Genomic DNA, 19,862 nt, shown 5'->3' with positions numbered 1-19,862 from the left:
CGTACTCTCCGTGAAATGCCGGCAGAGCGAGAAGACTGATGCCTCCTGCTCTCACCGCAGGACTCCGGCAACAAGGTAAGTGGGGGGGGTGTAGTTTGAAGGGGCAGAGGGGGGGGTTAGTGGGGGCGTGCCAGAGGAGTAGTCCGCGCAGGGCGCCACAACGCCTAAGTCCGGCTCTGATTTTTAACCACTGTTCCTCACAGCTTTCTAACATTCTAGAATCTGTAGCCCTGGTACAATTAAGTCTAGTTCTACTTACCAATTGTTACCTTGGTAGATCATATAGAAAAAAATGATTAGAAAAAAAACATTTTATCCAGTAAACTTTATTTATATATAACAATAGTACAAAGTGGGTCCTTGGCTTGCAAAATAGGAGTGTTTCATATTTACAATAGGTACACAATAATATATTAAAATAATAACAAAACTTTTTTCTCCGAACATTGTTTTAAATAATTAAAACTTTCTTACAATTTTGCTTTCACAACACCAGTAAAAATGACAGAAAGAACAAAGCAGACATACAAAATAACAGGGAGAGCAGAAGATATATACTATCGTAGAGAAATTCTGTGGCATAGGGGAAGGAAGTCCCCCTGTATTCTGATTTGGAGGTTTAATGCATATGATACCTAATTTTATGAATTATGGCACTACTTAAATTAAGGATGTTTCCTTTTTTCCTCCAAAACTCTCATCTGTGCTGTAGCCTTCCTACAATGGAATATGGATTCCATAAAGGCAATAGTACTAGAATTGGAAATGCAAACTCTCATGTCAACCCTCCCGCCAGTGAACCCTCTCGTGCTAAGCTTTACTCACATCCATAGCTATAAAATGGTCTTGGCAAGAGAAAGTTGGAATGAGCTTTGAACTATAGCGAGGGAATGAACAGAAGGGATGCATAAGCAGTCTAATAGTGAATTTAAACCTTCATGGCCTGTAGCCACAGTTACTTGACTAATTTTTGTGGGTTTGCGGAACGCTTTTCTGCTTTGTAGGAGAAAGCTTCCGTTAATTAAATACATAAAGGTGGCTTGTACTTGACGATGGCATAATTAGCTATTTTAAATTAAAAAAAGGAATGTTGAAACAGATTTGAGAAAACCGCCATCGTAAACGACACGCCCTGAGAGGCAGATGTTTTCAACGGGTAACTGACAGACAAAACAATCAAAAATAAATACGCAAAGCTATTTCAAGTCATGGCCGCTGTAAACATATCATTATTCAAAAAATTTGCGGGCAAGGTTTTGCAACTCAACCTAACACAGGCAACTGTTACAGATGATACAGAATTACAAATAATGCAGGTGACTCACACATCGCTTCTATAACATTACCGACTAATTCAACTTAGATACTATTCCTGTGATAACAGAAATTTTTGGGGTCCAAAAAAGGTAAGAAGATTCTAAGAAAACCCAAAAGTCATAGAAGGATGTAGAAAAAAAATGCATGCTATTTATGTATTTTGTGGACAGAGAATATCTTATTTCACAGCAGTTTCTGCTGTTATTTGATATGATAAAATTTATTTAAAAAATAAGACTTTTTGATGGTTGCTGGCGACATTTTGTAGTGTTTTTAAATCACACAGTGTTGTACTATTTTAAGTATTTAGGTACTTAAATATATAAAAAATATAATTAATGGATGCACAATTCAGTACTCAATGGCTGCCAACAAAACAAGGTTCAGCTGCATTTTTAGAACTTGCTGAGGCATCACTTGCTCCTGGGTGGCACTGTTTACCATCTGCCACATCATCATGTTTTGTATGGCTCCACAGCCAATGTCCTTCCCGGTAGATGGCCTAACCACTATATAACACACTGTTTATATTCCCATAATGTCAAGAAACGGGCAAGAGAAGGCACTGATCAAGTGTGGATTTGGTAAGTCTCGCAAACATGTGGAACGCTTGCCGTACACAGAATTATGAATACGGGAGGATGTGTTACTTTAAGTGGTACCTCTTTATTTGACCATGGCTATGTCTAAAGCGGAAAATTTAAAAAATAAAGTCAATTATAGGGTAGTTTAGCAGCCTTTGACCGGTTGTATCCTCTGTGCCCCCTGCTTAGGGAATAAGAACGCGGTTTTTATACAGTTCTGATTTAAGTGCCCAGTTTTAAGGAGGGGGTCAGGCAATTCTACGTGTTATTGCACTGCTATTAATGTATGAATCTATGAATCTCTGAAGTGCCAGAGGTCCAAGCTGTTATAGAGCAAGTCCAGCTTTACACCAAAGCAGCTTGGTCTTCATTAAGACTTGTAGGGTTTTTTTTGTCCTATATATATAGAATCGATTGTTAACAGGACATTTCTTTACAGGTAACAATTATTTGCAGACGGATACAGAAGTTAAAATGTATTCTTAAAATACAATATTTCATTTTTCGGTGAGTTTGCATTCATTATGCTACCTTATAATGGCATGTTAGTATTAAGCCAAAGTTTACAATAGACCAATTACATAATCTGAGACTTAACTAGCAAAGGGTTTTCATGTGTTTCATGACAAGCACACTAGATAATTAAGATCTGTGCATAGTATACGCAGGTACATGGCACGGTACATTTAATTTTGGCAATAAATACTACACCACCTCTTTCAACCAAATTTTTGCCAAGCTACCATGTCCCTAAGTCAGACAAAATGAGTAACAAAAGAACGGAAGTAACATCACAATGAGCATCTTAGAATTGTAAGACCGTTTTGTCCCATGGATTACAGTAATAATGATAGGTCCGCTGAATGGCCTTTGACCGTGATGTTGGTGGACAATAAATCATGTACTTTGCTGTAGACTTTTAAAGAGTTAATGCAGATGTTTCAGTGAAAGGTGATTCTACTGGATTTCAGAAACACACCTCTTGTAGATCGGTATTTCTGTGAGCTGGTAGCTAGGTATCAGGCTACGGAGACTGCTTCTTATAACACCACCTTTGTCCGATGCACGTTCATAGTATGGCATCCTTGAAAGTCATGTTAAACCAGTGCAAATGAAGAAAAAAACAAAAACAAACAAAATGCCACTGAAATCACAGAACATCCATTTAAAAATTCCCTATGTGTTCCTGATGAATGGAAAATAATATACTTTTCCCCATGTCCAACACCCAATAAAACAATAAATAATTTAAAAAAAAGAGTCAGTTGAAGAGAAAAACAAGCTAAACAATCGATCAAACCAACAAACAGAGCAGCTGAGTCTTTTCTTTTGTTCCAGTCTATTAATTTACATAGAACATGCATTCAGCAGCCTGTCTAGTTCATGGAAACTCCTGTGAAGTTGTCATGTTCTGAATTATATCGAGAGGAAAGGGTTTGGCTGCTTTCCTTGTTCCTTTGAGGGAACCAAGTTATTGTAAGACCTACTGACGTTTGACGTCAGTTTTTTTCACAGTTGGAAGGAAAGGCCAGAAGACCTGCAACTCTGTCTTAAAAGTGTTTGCCAGGAGTCTCTCCCCTTTCCTTGGTCGTGGAGAGAAATGGTCAAGCTCAGCTGTCAAAACTCATTGCTCCTATCAACTGCTCCACTTTGTAGGCCAGGCGGTGTCGACGACCCTGCTCATCATGTTCCAGGGCTGTGATGAGCTGTTGGGGAAATAAAGAGATGTTAGTTTTGGGGACAGGCAAAAAATGCAAAGTGATTTCTGTTTAAAGTTGGATTGTCACACTGAAGATTATCCATGATTCCTGCTCATGTTTTTCCCCCCCACAGTAACAATATAAAATATCTGATATGCCAATCATTGGAGACGTCACTAGGGGGTGCAGCAGGTGTGGACTGCCGTCCTGTGCTCAATGCCAGTGCTACCTTAATGCAAGGTAAGCGTCGGCCTACAGCGCAGATCTACGTGGTGGTGCCTCTGTGGCAGATTGAATTGCTCATGGCTGGTGGAGCAGGGTGGGTAGGGGAGATCATAGATCTTCCTCTAACTAGCCCTAAATAAAGGGAGCACAAGGTCTGTTCTGTCTCACTGCTCCCTCGCGATCGATGCTGAATGCTGGGATATGATGTCAGCAGTGAAGTTGTGCACACATCGAGAGAAAAGAGAGACAGAAGCCTCACACTACCAACACCGAACAAAAGCAAGGTAAGTGATGGGGAGAAAGGGGAGATATAGGTAGTGACAAAGGGGAGAGACAGATGGAGAGATAGAGAGTAAGCTATGGCAGAGAGATAATGATGAGAGAGGAATGGGGGAGATAATGAGAAAAGGGAGAGAAAGTGAGAAAAGGGAGATATAGTGAGGAGGATACCGAGAAAGAAGGGAGATGTGAAGCAAAGGGAGAGATAATGAGAAATGGGGCAAAGTAGCAGAGATAACAAGAAAGAAGAGACATAATGAATAAGGGGAGAGACAGGGAGAAGAGGGCAAATAATGAGGAGGAAATATGCGGACAAAGGGAAGAGATTAAGACAAGAGATAAAGAGAAAAGGGAATGCGAGATGGGGAGAAGGGGGCATCATGAGAATGGAGAATGAGAGAAAGCAGACAGGTAGAGAGAAAAGGGAGGAAAGGAGACCCAAGAGTCTGAGAGGAGGCCACTGTGGGTGCTGAATAAATTCTGCTGATGCAATCTGGGAAAGTCATGTCTCTGTGTGCAATGTGGGTGCTGGGTAAATCCTGTGGATGCAATCTGTGTGCTGGGCAAGTCGGTTGGATGCAACCTGGGTGCTTGGCAAATTTTACATCCTTGAATTATGAAACACTTGTTTGTACTGTATATTAGGGACCCTAAATCATAAGTCACGTAGACTCAAGGTTTGCTTGACAAATTTTCACTGTAACCACATTAAACTATGTAAATACGTTTATATTGTGCATGTACAATGGTTCCTATTAACATTTCTCACCTCCACGCTGTATTTACTGATGTAGGAGTAGATCTCGTTGAGTGCGCTCAGCATGTTGAATTCTGCTGCATGCATGCGAGACTGCTCTGCGAGGTAGGCATTCATATCTTGGTCACTGATGGCTGGTAGTTTGGCAATATCAGCATAATACCTGCAGAAATCAGAGACTCTTACTGAACTTACTGTCTTTGCAAAGAGTACCCCAAGGGAAAGCCCTTTGTTAACAGTTTACATTTTACCAAAGGAATCCCCTAATGCAGAGGCTCATTCATTTCCTTACTCTGAAGCTTGTTATGGGCAGTGAATCCCAAGAATTTGAATGTTATTAGGCACTACTGTAATCAGAAGGAGAAACATCTCCAGGGGTTTAAAACTCCATTACTTTGTGATCTGGGGACTCAGGGAATGTAATCAAAACCCCTGTAAATATGGTGCTTAGTATCTCTCTTTTTTTATTGAATACATGTGTGTTACCCTTGTGTTTTATATATTTTTTTTAAGGAAAAGGGATTTTCTAAGCAGTGCGCGACACAAACTCACCTCTCTACCCAATTCTTGTAATTGGGTATGTCCTTGGCATACAGCAACTTATTGCTGGGCGAATCTTTGCCCAGCCGGTGCTCCGAAGTGGAACAAGAGTCCATGAACGTTTGTGCCACCACAGAAAGACAGGCATCTGTGATGCTACCCTTGTGAATGTCAAACACAAACTGGGGATTCTTGATGACATTCACCCAAAACCGGAGTGGGAGGCTGGATGGATCAGAAAGATGGAGAGATGGACACACAAGATAAAGTAAGTGAAGGGTACATTATTTAGTTTTGCATTTGTAAAGATAAGGCTGAGGGCATTTCCACATTTTGACCACTAGATGGAACTCTATCTACAGCCCTCTTCTCCCAATAATAATTTTATACAATCCAGTCATACATTTTCTGGTATCCTTTGTTCTATGTCCCCATTACTCCTTTCTTACCAGTTGCTCTTCCACGTGTGCCTCACATCTGTGTCGTAAATCCCATGTCTATCGGCCTGTTCATCCAGGAAGTCAAACATGTATTTGATGGCAAGGGGAAGCGCGCTCCCACGGTGCACCGTACTAAAAAGTGTCTCAAATAGGTCATCCACAAACTTCTGCAGAGTTCCCTACAATGAACAAAAATAGGTTTTAAAACTACAACACGTTGTACATTGAAAAGCTCTGTGGCAAACACTACATTCTGCATTACAACCAATATGATTAGTATCCAAATGCTTCTGTTAATTAAAACTGTGACCTCTTACTGTAAGAAAGACAGGCAGATGTAGTTAGAAGCTTTTACATGTACTTATACACAAAATCAGCTTAAACTTTTATGAGGTTTCTGAAATTATCCTTGACTTCAATGTGGATCTTGATTCAATCTGTATTAAACTCAGAATCAAAAGTATTAAAAAAAAAAAAAATAATTATTTGCTTACCTTGGTAGCTAGCAGCCTGGTAAGGTAGATTTCAGATACCATTTTGCTACCACGATCTCCCTCTTTCTGATCTCCATGTTCATGATTTTTCACCAGATGCCAGACTTTCACCCCACTCTCTAGATCTGGGGTGATCATAGGAGCACGCGAGCGCAGGCTGTCGGGACTACCAGTGTAGCGGAATGTGGAATCTGAGGGAGAAAATGCTGGGTTACACAATGCAGCTTAAAGGTTAACTAACAAGTTAAGATATAATTATATTATTTATTGCAGAGCAAAAAAAAAAGCCAAATTCTGAAGTTTGAAACAATTGTCACCTTAACCTTAATAGGTATGTGCTTAGTATTTTCTTGTTATCACCTCCCTAAACCAAAACACTGTACATATACACAGTCATCCATGATTGTGCCAGAAATGTATCTGCTTAATTCTGCAGCTCTTAAATTCTCCAGTTTCCTTGCCATTCAGACAGCTATAAGCAGATGAGGTTTGTAGGCCACTAATAGCGTCATAGCGAATGCAATAAATTCTACCTGCCAAAAGCATGCTTTCAAGACCATGTTTATCAGGATCGAGACATGCTATGTTGTCAAGCAGATGCTATTATACAGTAAAAGCTGGGGATGCAGGAAGCATGATCAGATGTTCTCCAGAAATTTCTGCCGGCCCGACAATAGTGTATCTGCTAGAAAATCCTTCTTTTCTGCCCTCTCTCCGTCCATCCTACACAATGCACAGCCCCATTACAATTTCCAACCCCATCATTAATATTTCAGCAGGTAACTCCCTCAGGAGCGGAAACAGGAGTAGCTTTTGTGTTACAACTATATACTAAACGCTGGGTCTGAAATCCACAAACAACGGTAGTGTTCAATTGGAATAACAAAATGTAATGATGCACCATAATGTTTACTATTATTCTTTTTGCACAACCACACTTGCAAAAGCGTCTATAATTTGCATGCTAATGAACGAAGGAGAAAAATGTTTCTGGAGACGCTAACCCTCGTAGACTATCCTCAGTGATTTACGACTTTCTATGGTGTGATCTGAATGAAAATGGGCCGTGTGGGTTTTTGCAAAGGCGGGGACGAGTGTGCGTTCTAGAATGGGCCTGCTGGGTATTATTTAGTATTAGTAAAATGTAATGGGGCTTTATCTTTCTTCATGCTTCAGTCCCCTTCCGTGCTGACGATTTGCACCGCATAAAGAGAGACTTGAAACCTCTGAGATACAACAAGGGTTAACCAACACCAATGTAAAATGATTCTACTCAAACAGTTTGTCCACTTGTCCTTGTATAGGTTTTGAATTTTATTAAAAAAAAATAATAATAATAATAAAAAAAAAAATAATAATAATGAAATCAAAGCTGTGGGATCAGGCTCTTGAAAACTGGACTTTACCACCTGGCTATAGGCATACAATAACATGCATGATACTAATGAAAATCTTTAATGTTGTATCACAGACATACTGTGGAAATATGCATAAATATAATAACTCAGAGGGTGGTAGGTAAGTGGAACGCGATAATATAGAAAGATAATTTGATGCCTGTATAAGGCGTATTGGTTGTTATGAATCTAAGATGAGACCAAAGACCAGATATTATCTTAACACTCTGAGTGCCTGAGAATGTAGAATGGATTGCAGAACAAAATAATCCATAGCCAAACGCCAGTACTTAATTAAAATCATTACTTTAAAAAATAAAATCTTTTATAATCATCTCATCTAGTTGAAGTGATTGCATAGTCACCCTCAGACCCCAATGATACACATTTTAAATCTCTCCTGACAAGAGTATAAGCAGTTATTTCACACACACACACACACACACACACACACACACACACACACACACACACACACACACACACACACACACACACACAGACAAATGTTACAGTGACACAATTGTATATTTCATACACAAATTAGAGAAGGTGTGATAGAGAAGACTCACTATAACTAGTGTAGAGAATAAATCAAATCTAATAATGTACTAGACGTGTCAGGTTTATATTTCAGATAGCTTCCTTTTTTTTTTTTTTTTTTTTTTTTTTATACAGGAGCTTTTTCTCACCATATCTGCTGATGGAGGTCCGAGAAATGCTGGCTGAAGCTGGGATGTTATAGGATGATGTTTGTTTTGGAACAAGGGCTACCACTGAGCGGTCAGAGACCTGTTTGGAATAGAAAATGTAGTCAGTCTGGAGCTCTGCTGCCTCCTTGTGGTCACAAAATGTAACTGCACAGGCAAGAAAACCAAATCATTTATCGTAAATTGAAGGAAAAAAGTGTGCAAATTAAAAGCTTTATTGCTACACGATGAGAGTTTTATTATTTCTTGCTGATGACTAAGAGCCTGGAGGTGCGAAATGTGTCAGACATGTTTTTTTGTTCCCTGTATCCCTCCTGTAGCATCTGCTGAATTTACAAAACTGAAATCTTTGAACTGTGCCCGGCCGCTCATCTTCAACATGTTTGTTTGGCAAAGGAGCCATCTTGGCATGCACCGTGGGGGCTTGGAGGGTGAGGGCAAATAGTTATTGCATAGGGAAACGCTGCAATAACATCGGAGGTGGGAAGTGGAAGAACGGACTAGTTTATTTGTATGAAGGGAAACGTATATAGCCATATGGACCAAAGAGCCTTTAGTCGCCAGTGATAACCATTTATTAGACTAACAAAGAAAATTATGTTACGTAGGCTTTTGAGACCTCTGTATTGTCTTCTTTAGATGGGCTCTATTAGTGTTTACATGAAATGTACAATTTCTGTCTACTAACAGCATGCTAAAAAGGTTTAAAAAATAATATTCAATATTTTATTTCCTGAATTTTTTTTAACCAATTCAATGATGAAAATAATAAGGAGCCAATCACTATCATAGCTTGTGTTACTATGTTTTTTAGACCAATCATCATTGTGCGTTTCCCCTTTCTCCTTACAAATTATATGTTACAACTATCCCTTAAAACAACTGTTAATATTCTTGGAATTACAGATTGATTTTTCTTTTTTTTTTTTTTTTTTTTAGCTTTTCTGCTTGGCAAACAATGCAGCTTCGACGAGCTATGTCAGTTATTTCCTGTGGCATTTCCACATAACCCAACCCTGCATTCAAACGTTCAAAGGCACTTGGTGCGAGAACCGGAAATTTGGAAAACTTGGAAAATTTCCGTGTCTCTCTCATTTATAACCCCATCTGAAATACGGAGAAAAATGTTGCTGATTTAATTAAAGCAGAAGTACAATGGGAATAAAGCTGCTATCATAATGTTATGGACCATAAAGCATTCTTATTAAACCATTTTTTATCCTAACCAGTTTTATGAACTTTATAAAAATGTGATTTATGGTAGGACAGGCAGTAAAGCCATCTTTCAGATGTTTAAATTGCCTGTCCTTCTATTACATCAAGAGGATTAATTAGGCAAAAGTCAAACCGTAAATGAATATTAGCGCTAACGAGATTCTGTTATAGCTGCTTTAAGTAAAGTTCCATGGTTTTACCCTCCTTATAAATCTAACTTGGAATCATACAATGAAAACTTAAAGTTGTTTGTGCCAGAAAATTTGGTTAAATCTTTAACAAATGGCAATATTTATTTTAATGGGAACTTGCCATATTGTTGCATGTTTATTTTCATCACACTCTTACGCGCTACATGCCAACACAATGACTAAAAGGGGCAAGCAGGCCATTTTTAACCTTGGCACACCACACAAGCAGTGCTATAATTGCTTGTTTTCCCTCTGGTCATTATGTGGATGCCCAGTAGAATAATTTGCTTCCCGTGGGTAATTTTGATAAATGTGTAGGGAGTAATAGCTGTGATGATTGTAATTATAGTCTGGTGGCACACATACAACCCCCACCCCCCCAAGGCTTATCAGCCCACAGTACAGTTTTGGTTTTCTGTATACCGTATGTAAAACCGTTCACTGGTCCGAATGCAGCCTTTCACTGCCAATCCTATATTCCAGGCACTGAGCAGGTCAGCAGTCTAGCGCTAGTGTCCCATCAGCACAAAGTAATGCACTGTCTAGCTCTATTCATTATAGATTATATCATAAAAATGCAATATACTATATACAGATGGATGTCTGACATCAACAATAATGCGGATACTTTATACACTGCTAGGAGGTAAGCATGTCTTGTGTAATCTCGCTGACTACCTCTAGATCCAGAAAATCCCATGATGTACCCTGCCCATGTCCATATTGTGCTTTATGATTTTGACACTCATAAGAGTGTGACTTTGGTCCACTTTAAATGATTGTTCACTGTAGCTTTTTATTATTATTATTATTATTTTATCAAATTAATGGTTACCTGATAATGCATGAGGGTATTTAGCCTCTTCCAGTCCCCTTCTATCTTGGTTGTGATGTCTTCATCCTGTAAAACCACTCTAGCTATACGACCTTGCCTCCATTCTGCAAAAAAAAGGTCAAATGGCATCGGTCATGTCAAGGCTAAGGTAACAGAAGCCCATCTGCACCCAAACAACACCTCTTGGGAAAAGGATAATATCACTCATTTCTATAGCACTTAAAAAAAAATCGTAACAGAAACTAATAAAAAGTAGAAAAATATCGACTATAATTTTTGCTAGGTTCAGCCACTTATGCGACTTTTTCAACCAACTCAAACTTCTAGCGTTATTAAGGTATTAATGCCTTATGGGTTTTAATAATGCCAGCATCAACTGAATTAACATACCAAGGTCCATATCCACAGCCCTGGGCCTCTGAGAATATGGCACATTTTTATATACAGCGTCCAGGATTTTCTCTTTGACCTGAGTAATGGTGTCACAGTTTAAAGCTTTTACTGGGATCTCTGGGCTGTTTTCATTGTCTGGATTCACGCAGTTTAGAATCTGAATGAGAGAGGAAAAGAGCAGTTAGAGAATTACAGAGCAAGGGGTAAGTAAAAGAAAACATTGAATTTAATAAAGTGCTGCGCTAATCGATAATTCTAGTTTGCTATCCGTTTAAGAGACATTGCACCTCGTACATTTAAAAAAGAATAACTTAGCGTTACATATTAAATATTGATAGTGCCATCTTTGCTAAAGACAAAAAAAGACTTATGGAGAAACCTCTAGATTGTAAGCTCGCCTGAGCAGGGCCCTCCTCACCCGTTGTCTCCTTAAGTCAATTTGTTATGTTACATACTACTTGTCCTGTCTACCCATTGTACAGTGCTACGGAATTTGATGGCGCTATATAAAACAATTAATAATAATAAATCCGCCTGGATTGTTCAAGACCATCAGCAAAAGGGAAATCTTTATCTGCTAAATGTTGTCATCACCACCATCTGATGCTCCACGTTCCTCGTCTAACTCCCCTTTTACCTTGCTCATTCATTTACCATCTCGTGGCAAAGCTCCACATTCCTCCTCTAACTCCCCTTTTACCCCGCTCATTCATTTACCATCTTGTGGCAATGCTCCACATTCCTCCTCTAACTCCCCTTTTACCCCACTCATTCATTTACCATCTCGTAGCAAAGCTCCACATTCCTCCTCTAACTCCCCTTTTACCCCGCTCATTCATTTACCATCTTGTGGCAAAGCTCCACATTCCTCCTCTAACTCCCCTTTTACCCCGCTCATTCATTTACCAGGGTTTTGTACTCAATCTGCTGCCGAATCAGCTTGTCTTCGCTTAACGAATATCTAGCTTCTCCTGTGATGGAATCGATGGGTCCTTTTTCCATCTGCTGCTTAATAGCGCAGTACAACATAAACAGCGGCTCTCCGGCACATTCCTGCAAGCAATGTCACACATATCATTGACTGTGAGCGTGGTGTTCGTGCAACGGATACGGCAACAAAAAATGTTCTATAGTTACAACACAAAACTGCATCACTTAAAATGCTGGGCATTTACCAGTTATTCGGCTTTTATCGTTTTTAATTTAAATGATTTTAAAGCTAATTTTCTTATGCAAATAAGAACGTTTATGTTATTTGCACTGCCTAAGTGTTTCTGTATTCCAACAAATTGCTCTTCCTTATTAATGTTCTAAAAATCCCATAGCAATATGTGTTTAAGGGGTATTAGACAATTTAGAAGTCTACCCTGTCAATTTCTGTATGAATATGCATTAATCCATATACCTCTAACTATTAGTAGCTTATAGCTGCATCCATATTGCTAATTTGATGGTGACAGAGATAACTAAACTAGTTAGATAATGAGATAACTACACTAGTTATCTATGCACATATGGAAATAAAAGTATAATAGGTGCTGTTAGGGCATTGTGTGCCCACTTTCTTCCCATACATTGTTCAGATGTTGTTATGCGTCCGGCGTTGCATCTCTTATTCTTGTGAAACAGTACTAAACACATATAAGCACTTACCTTGAGGAACTTGTGCAGAAGAAACGCAAACCAATTAGTCAGCATCTTTTCTGCTACAGATTCCGTCCTATGGGGTGAATGAAAAATATCAGAATGTTAGCATTACCAGGCTGTAAAATGTCTCCTTTTTCCAGATACAATGATGGAATTATAAATGATATTTGCTTTCAGTGGCTTAACCGTGGGGGTTATAAAAAAGCTCCCAGTTCCAAGAGGCCAGATGTGACCCTTATTCTCAAAGGTAGGAAGGTTTTTCCTTCTCTCGGTGCTCTGTCACAGATGCTGGGTTATGATGTAATTATTGCTTATACAATCTTTGTAATCAGCAAACATATGCATGTTCCCATGTAGAGGGACAGCACTGGTGCCACAAATCTTCAGAAGATAATCTTGCACATGGAAATGGGATGCAGGAAGAACACGACCCAACTGCTGCTTACTCATAATGTTGAGTTTTTACTTAATTTATTTTTTTTTTGCTTGTTTTCTTTTTTTCTTACATTTTATTTGTACTATAAGGAGTTAGGGTTACTGTAGCTATGAGATTACTCCGAGATTACTCTATGAGATTACTTTGAGATAAAATAGCTCCATGATACTCCTCTAGCTACAAATTGATATTAAGAACCCAAGGGGGGTGATTACTAGGAATGTTAGTAAGATTTCTTCTACCTTGAGATTTAGTGAGGTTTTAATTCAATTAATAAAGTTTGAATTTTTAGTGTTTTTAGAGCTATGGCTATTCAGGAATTCACTTCCCATTTTCTTGGTGAAAAGTTTAGGTGGCAATGGTGTTAGTGTTTTATTTTAGCAATCTACCCTGGTGCAGAAAGAAAGCGGTTATCTGAGGAATAGGCCATTTTTTTCACCAAAACAATAGAGTTGCTTGCATTGCCATGTAACAGTCAATAAATAATATTGGAGTCCCTCTTTTCTTCATCGCTGTCTCAGCCACATCCCAACACTGGAGAAGCATAGTCCAAACTCAAGCAGTAGAGTGGATATTAAATCTTTATTTATGGATACATAAAATGTAAAATTCCTTTGGTGAATCTATACTCTGCCACCTTTTATTCCAGCTGAATGTACACCCCGCATGAATAGAAATGTAAATATGTATACGCAAATATCAATTTATACAGCCAAGGGAAGTCGGCTGCGTTAACCTTTCTATTTTCAGCAGTGTGTAGCATTAGCTGAAACCGTAAGTATAACACTCACACCTTTTCAAAACTTAGGAGACCCAGGGAACGTGCGTGTTTGATTTACAAAATCACAGGATCTGTACAAAAACGGTTGTTTAACCCTGTATATTATATCTGAGGTTTGAAAACATTCTTGTTTAAAATACAAAAAAAATCTCTGTTATTATAAAATATAAAGAAAACAAAACTCAAGAGTACTATACCAAATACAGAAACATGGGTTATATTTATAATGGAAGGGTAATGATTTCTGCCATCGTCACAGGGAGCAGCCATTTTGTGCCTGTGACCCAGGACAACTTTATTTTCTTTTTTTTTACATATGATATCCCATTCCAACTGCGATAAGTGTAAAACTTCACGCGGCCAATATGGCATTGAGATCTTAAAACGTTGTATGCTGGTTAAGCCAGGGTATTTTTAGAATACCACATTGATATTTGAGGGACTATGAGAGCAAATGGGATTCAGGTAGGCAGTGAATGAATTAGCCCCCGAGGGTCATATTCATCCTGCTTAATATTTAGTAGTACTGTACGGTCCCTTCTCACATAAGATGGCATCCCTATACAAATACGTGGGCATATTATGGTGGGGATGAGGCGTCGTAGCTACACGAGGTGGTGTCCTTGTCCCTTTGCTCATGTTTTTAATCCTGTGCAGGCCCGTCGCACTTCACGTTAAGCTTCACAAAAGAGAGAACAAATCTGGCTTTTAAAAGATGCCTGTAATTTTTTTTCCAGAGCTGCGTGAATTTCAAAACCCTAGAGATTATTCCAACAAATCTCGACTTTTTTTTTCATATATTCTACGCAGCACAGCAGCCGCAATTATTACATTTCTTTTCTCGTCTTAACGAAAAGAACGCGCCCCACAGAGTGTTCAACCGATGAATACGTGTGTGTGGGGGGGAGATACACTTTAATATTGTGGTTGGCAGTTTAACTCTTTCACCATCAGAGAGATTCTAATTTCCTAAAACCCTACATTCGTATCTGCAATAATTTGCTAGCCTAATTACGCATCAACTGGATAGAGGGCTGTTAGGCTGCATTTTTAAATGGCATACATTTTCTGAAAAAAAGGAAATCATGGTGGATCTGCTACCAGAAGTAATAATTTTTCCCACAATCCTGATTCAATCAACATCGCACTGGAATCAGTAAACTCCATGTTATAAGCTCTGCCATTTTTTTTAATAGCACACATATAGTTAAGAACTGTATTTAAATTAAATACAGCCGAAACCTCTGAAACACTGGGAGTGATAAGTTAACCCATTGAATAAAATGTTTCCATGTTGCAAGAAAGCCTTATCAGCATCACTATTTATTAAATAATCAGTGCAATGCTCCAAAGCACTTAGAAACACAGTGGATGATTTACGCTTTCTGCTTTTACAAAGACACAATATAAACCCCTCACTCTGACAGCGGCAACAACATGGACCATCCATCAGCCATCGGGGGTTAAGGGAAATCCGCAACATCTGGGAGTGCTACCATTAGCCAGCACCTAATTACAATACATTGTATTTTAGCTACGCCACGCATTTATTTAAGGGGAATTAACCCCCATCCACCCCCAAATATCATTAAAATCCAGTCTAAGCATTGATTAAGAATAGAATCCAGTATTATTCAAATACCCTCCAAAATGCACTCTGGTTGACTACATGGGTCTACATGGACTGCACAGCTACGACAAAAGGCTATTGGCCCCTTTAAACATATTTGGTATCTGCATGAAGTGTTTCATCCAAAGTGGCACCTGGTTCTTTAACATGTCTTGCACTTGTAACCCTCTGATGTTTGTTCCTGCTGATCACGCAAACCACCAGCAGCTCTGCCACCACACTGCCCTCTCCCTAAGGACCTCTCCCTCCCGCCGCCGCTCTTTGCAAGGAAACCGACTGCCTCCGTATCCCGTCACTAAATAAATTTCATTTTGAAACAACCAAGCATGTAATTAAATTGCAGAAACATGGCTGTGGGTTTTTTTTTCATTCCAGCTTTCTCTCTCTCTCACTGTGTAGTCTCCCTCAGGCCACGGCTGATCTTTCCTGCTCTGCATTAATATTTACCGTTTCCCAAAAATAATGGATGTGTCCTTGCTAGGAGCCCTCCGGGGAGTGGAAGTGTTCGAGTCTCGGCGATGGTGTGTTTAAAGTCTCTTTGGTGGTAATGGGGATAACCCATCTCTTTACTTTCCCTGAAACCTGCGATTCAATCGTCGGAAACTTCAAAGAGCGTACTTTTGGTTTGTGGTACAGGAGATGCGTTCCCTCACATGCAGAATATAGGAGATGGTTTTAGGGCACTAATGTGCTGACTTATGGAGACGGCAATGAATAAGCATAACCTGCACAGACTCAACCCTTTAAGAATAAATGCTTATTCTAAGAAAAGGAGCTTTGCTGTTTGAAACTAATTTTTGCCCCCTTCCATAGCAGATATAGAAGATATGTTTTATTATTATTTTTCTTTTTTTGTTTTCCCTTTAAGTTGGACAGTCTGGCAGGAAAATATTTAAAAGAAGGACCTTAATAACAAAAATGCTGTGTCTACGTCAATTTGACATTTATTCTTCCTGGACAATTCTTGTTTTTTTTTTTTTTTTTGAAACATTTTTATTCATTTTTAAGCATGTATTGAATATACATTGGCACATACGGTATCATGATGTATACCAAGATACAAAGGCTTGAACTGTTTCAATGTGGGACTCCTCATACCTGTTACCAGGGCATCTTTTATGGAATTTGAAAATCCTATTTACGCAGCTATGTGTGTTAGCTTTCTTCTATAAATACAATGTGGCATCTAAGAGCCATGTAAGGGTTAACATCCAGCATTTAAGGTGTCTATTTTTATCCTCACTGTAAGAGTGATGAACTAATATTAATAGCTGGCTCTGGAAATATAGGCAACCCGCATTCCCCCTCCCTCTCCTTCTCTCTCCCACAATCCCCGGGGGAAATTAAAAGGATTCCATTATTGCGCCTAGTGGGACAATTTCTGTGTTAACGGACACACAAAGATCAACAACCATTTCCTGTGCAAGCGGGGGGAAAAAACAACCTCAAAACACTGACTGCATTTTAAAGTAAAATGCACCATAAAGTAGATTTTTCAAACTGGGAGGATGAAGCCGGGTCAGTAAACAATGATGCACATACGCCAACAGCGGACAATAAGAATTGTGTTTTTTACGCGCTGGGTAGATAATTGGTCCTTGCATGATGTGATTATCGGCCTGCAAAACTATCGTATGCCACATATCTATTTTTCTATACCCTATGATGACCAAGTATTTTTTTCATACTTTGGGGGATGGGAATAAGCCTACTATGAACAGGCTCGGACTGGCCATCTGGCAGATCAGGTAATTGCCCATTGGGCTGGTTGTTGATACGGCCGTACACTTACCCATACTGTCACTCCACCTGCAGATCAGGTCCTGCAGTGTGGAAGAGCATAAAAAAAATATGAGTGGCCATGCGTACCCTGGTAGTGGGTGCCTTAAAAAGGCCAGGGCCACTTACTTATCCCAGTCCAACCCTGATCAGAAATATAAGACGAAGGAACGATTAAGGCTTGAGGGGTTTACAGCAAGGACAAAATGTTCAATCTAGACAAGCTGGTTCTTCTCTTCCGTCAAATTCACCATTAGCAACCAACTACTCTACTTTCATCACTTTGCACCATAACTATATAGTGAACATTGGATGATTACCAGAGGTAGCCTGTAGGGTCCACATTAATGTTGCTGGAACCAAATGCACCAACAGTTCCATCTGTGCGTGAAAGCACTTGGTGGATAATGTGTTATTACACTCCTGTAAAATGTGCAACTGGATGCAGATTTGCATCAAATGCTCTTTGTGAGGTTGTATGAAAGTAAATGGTTCTGCCCTACGGTTTTTGTGATGATAATGTCTCCCCCATTAAATCAGCATCAAAGAGATTCAGTATGGTAACTAATCATGCACCCCAAAACCCTGTGCCACAAAATGTACGGAAAGGGTTTTTGTCATCATCTAACGCAACAAAAGTAGTTATGTTTTTTTTGCCAAAGTTATTTTTAAACAGCACTAATGCCTTCTGAAGTCAGATGTTCCCTGGTGATGGGTTCATCCTGCAGCGTGTCAGAGTTTAATCTCTAGAAGCTGACTCGTGCTTCTACCAGATACACCACTGAGCCGCCACGTGACCTGGGGATGGTTGAGCTGCCCAGTCACAGTATTGTTAACACACAACGATTTAATCTGGAGTGACTAATGTGATATATACGAGCTGGGCTGGTAATACCATGACATACACCGGGACAGAATTATGCATCGTTCTTTCCTCGCTAAATCTCAGCTTCTATGTCCAGCTTTATCCCTGCTCATCAATGTTCACCTCAATACGCTTCCTGCTAATTTTCTATCTTGCCTTAAGCCCTTAACTGCTCACTGCCACCTACTGAAAGCATTTCTAGAATCCTTTTAAGTAACATTTGTTGCTGTGTACAAGACAAGCATCTAATATAAATAATGCCACCGCGAAGACAAGCGCAAATTTATTAATCCCAGTGGTGGAAAAATCATGTACTGAGACAGCTGCTTCACCAGCTATGTCCGCAAGCCTTCTAGGACTTGGAATGACTACTCTTTATTTCGATATATATTGTTATCGCCCCAAAATACAGTAATTTTATCATGATTTTCCAAATATTCCATTCAATAAAATATTGCATCATATTTGCGTCCTCCTCTCTCTGTTTTAATATGATAGGATTATGTTTCTATAACTATCATTATTATCACTAAGTATTATTGGGTTGGGCTTTATCACCTATTCCGGATTATAGGCCTTACCTGCGGAGCAAAAGCTTTGGATGATTCTTGTTTTCTAGATTCTTCTCAATGAGGTCGGACAGAAGGTGCTTCAGGACATCGGTGGCATATTCTAGTTTTCCTTGAAGAGCAGTCATGATGAGGGATGCCACGTTGCCCCGATCGCGCATGGAGAAACTGCGCTGCATCTCCAATGTGCGGATAAACGTCAGAAGGAAAACCTTGTTGTTGATCAATTGGGCAAAGAGCTTCAAGGCTTTCTCCACACTCTGTTGGCCGTTCCCTTGCACCTGTAGGGGAAAAAAAAGGTATTTTTTCTTTAAAATGGCATTATACTTGGTGGGAAGACTTAATACATACAACAAAGTGCTGCAAAACCATGCTGGTAACAAAGACCCACTGTTTAGATCCCAACACAGCTGTGAAACAATTGTGTGTCTTTCATAAACAGAGCTTCTAAAGTAATGTCTTTTTATAGTCTCCAACGAGACTCAACCTCTGTGTGTCTTTGTCCAGTGTTTTAAATATTTATCTTTATATGTGAACTACATCCAACTCTCAGCTGAGCTGTCAGACACAACAACTTGCACTTAGCCGCCCTCACCTCCTACCCTCACTTAGATCGCATCGGGGAGTAATTTAGAGCATCGTCTTGACAAAAAATTATTGTTGTTTGTTTTAATGAGCACTGAATCCTACGTGTTTGGAGAGCCAAACAATCACTAAAACATATTCCCTCCAAACAACCGAGCAGTTTTAATGTTCACAAATCGTACACCCTGACCCGACTGTGAAGGAGATAATATTTAGATAAAAATGACTGGAAGACACTAAAAACAAGCAAACAAATTGCCACAAAGTCATCTTTCTTTCTCCTTGATGCAGCAAACATTTGACCTTGTTTGACATTCAAGATTTAATGAAACGTACCAACTTTAAAGATGGCCTAGACAACAGAATAAAAGGCTTAGAGGACCCAAGGGCATGTAAAAAAAAATTTTAGGCTTCCCCAAGCATCTCATACATTAAATATAACACATTTAATATTATAGAATATAAAACTATGTATACGTGTTGTAGTTCTATT

The 19,862-nt window shown here is 39.2% G+C and overlaps 1 protein-coding gene across 1 annotated transcript in view; it reads right to left on the bottom strand.

Annotated features, from left to right (window-relative positions):
• Positions 1 to 3,223: 3,223 nt before the first annotated feature.
• The window catches only part of PLXNA2 (plexin A2), a 157,911-nt gene continuing 141,272 nt past the window's right edge, over positions 3,224 to 19,862 (bottom strand). Inside the window, exons 22-32 of the mRNA XM_053457648.1 lie at positions 18,797 to 19,065; positions 12,731 to 12,797; positions 11,984 to 12,130; positions 11,075 to 11,234; positions 10,685 to 10,788; positions 8,426 to 8,525; positions 6,337 to 6,527; positions 5,852 to 6,021; positions 5,415 to 5,627; positions 4,875 to 5,025; positions 3,224 to 3,607 (exon numbers count right to left, since the gene is read on the bottom strand). Coding sequence (XP_053313623.1) covers positions 3,512 to 3,607; positions 4,875 to 5,025; positions 5,415 to 5,627; positions 5,852 to 6,021; positions 6,337 to 6,527; positions 8,426 to 8,525; positions 10,685 to 10,788; positions 11,075 to 11,234; positions 11,984 to 12,130; positions 12,731 to 12,797; positions 18,797 to 19,065 — 1,668 coding nt within the window. The 3' untranslated portion in view covers positions 3,224 to 3,511. The remainder of the gene's footprint in view (positions 3,608 to 4,874; positions 5,026 to 5,414; positions 5,628 to 5,851; positions 6,022 to 6,336; positions 6,528 to 8,425; positions 8,526 to 10,684; positions 10,789 to 11,074; positions 11,235 to 11,983; positions 12,131 to 12,730; positions 12,798 to 18,796; positions 19,066 to 19,862) is intronic.

The sequence above is a fragment of the Spea bombifrons genome, chromosome 2 (genome assembly GCF_027358695.1).
Source record: "Spea bombifrons isolate aSpeBom1 chromosome 2, aSpeBom1.2.pri, whole genome shotgun sequence".
Classification (NCBI taxonomy): domain Eukaryota; kingdom Metazoa; phylum Chordata; class Amphibia; order Anura; family Pelobatidae; genus Spea; species Spea bombifrons.
This window is presented reverse-complemented; position numbering and strand designations above follow the sequence as displayed.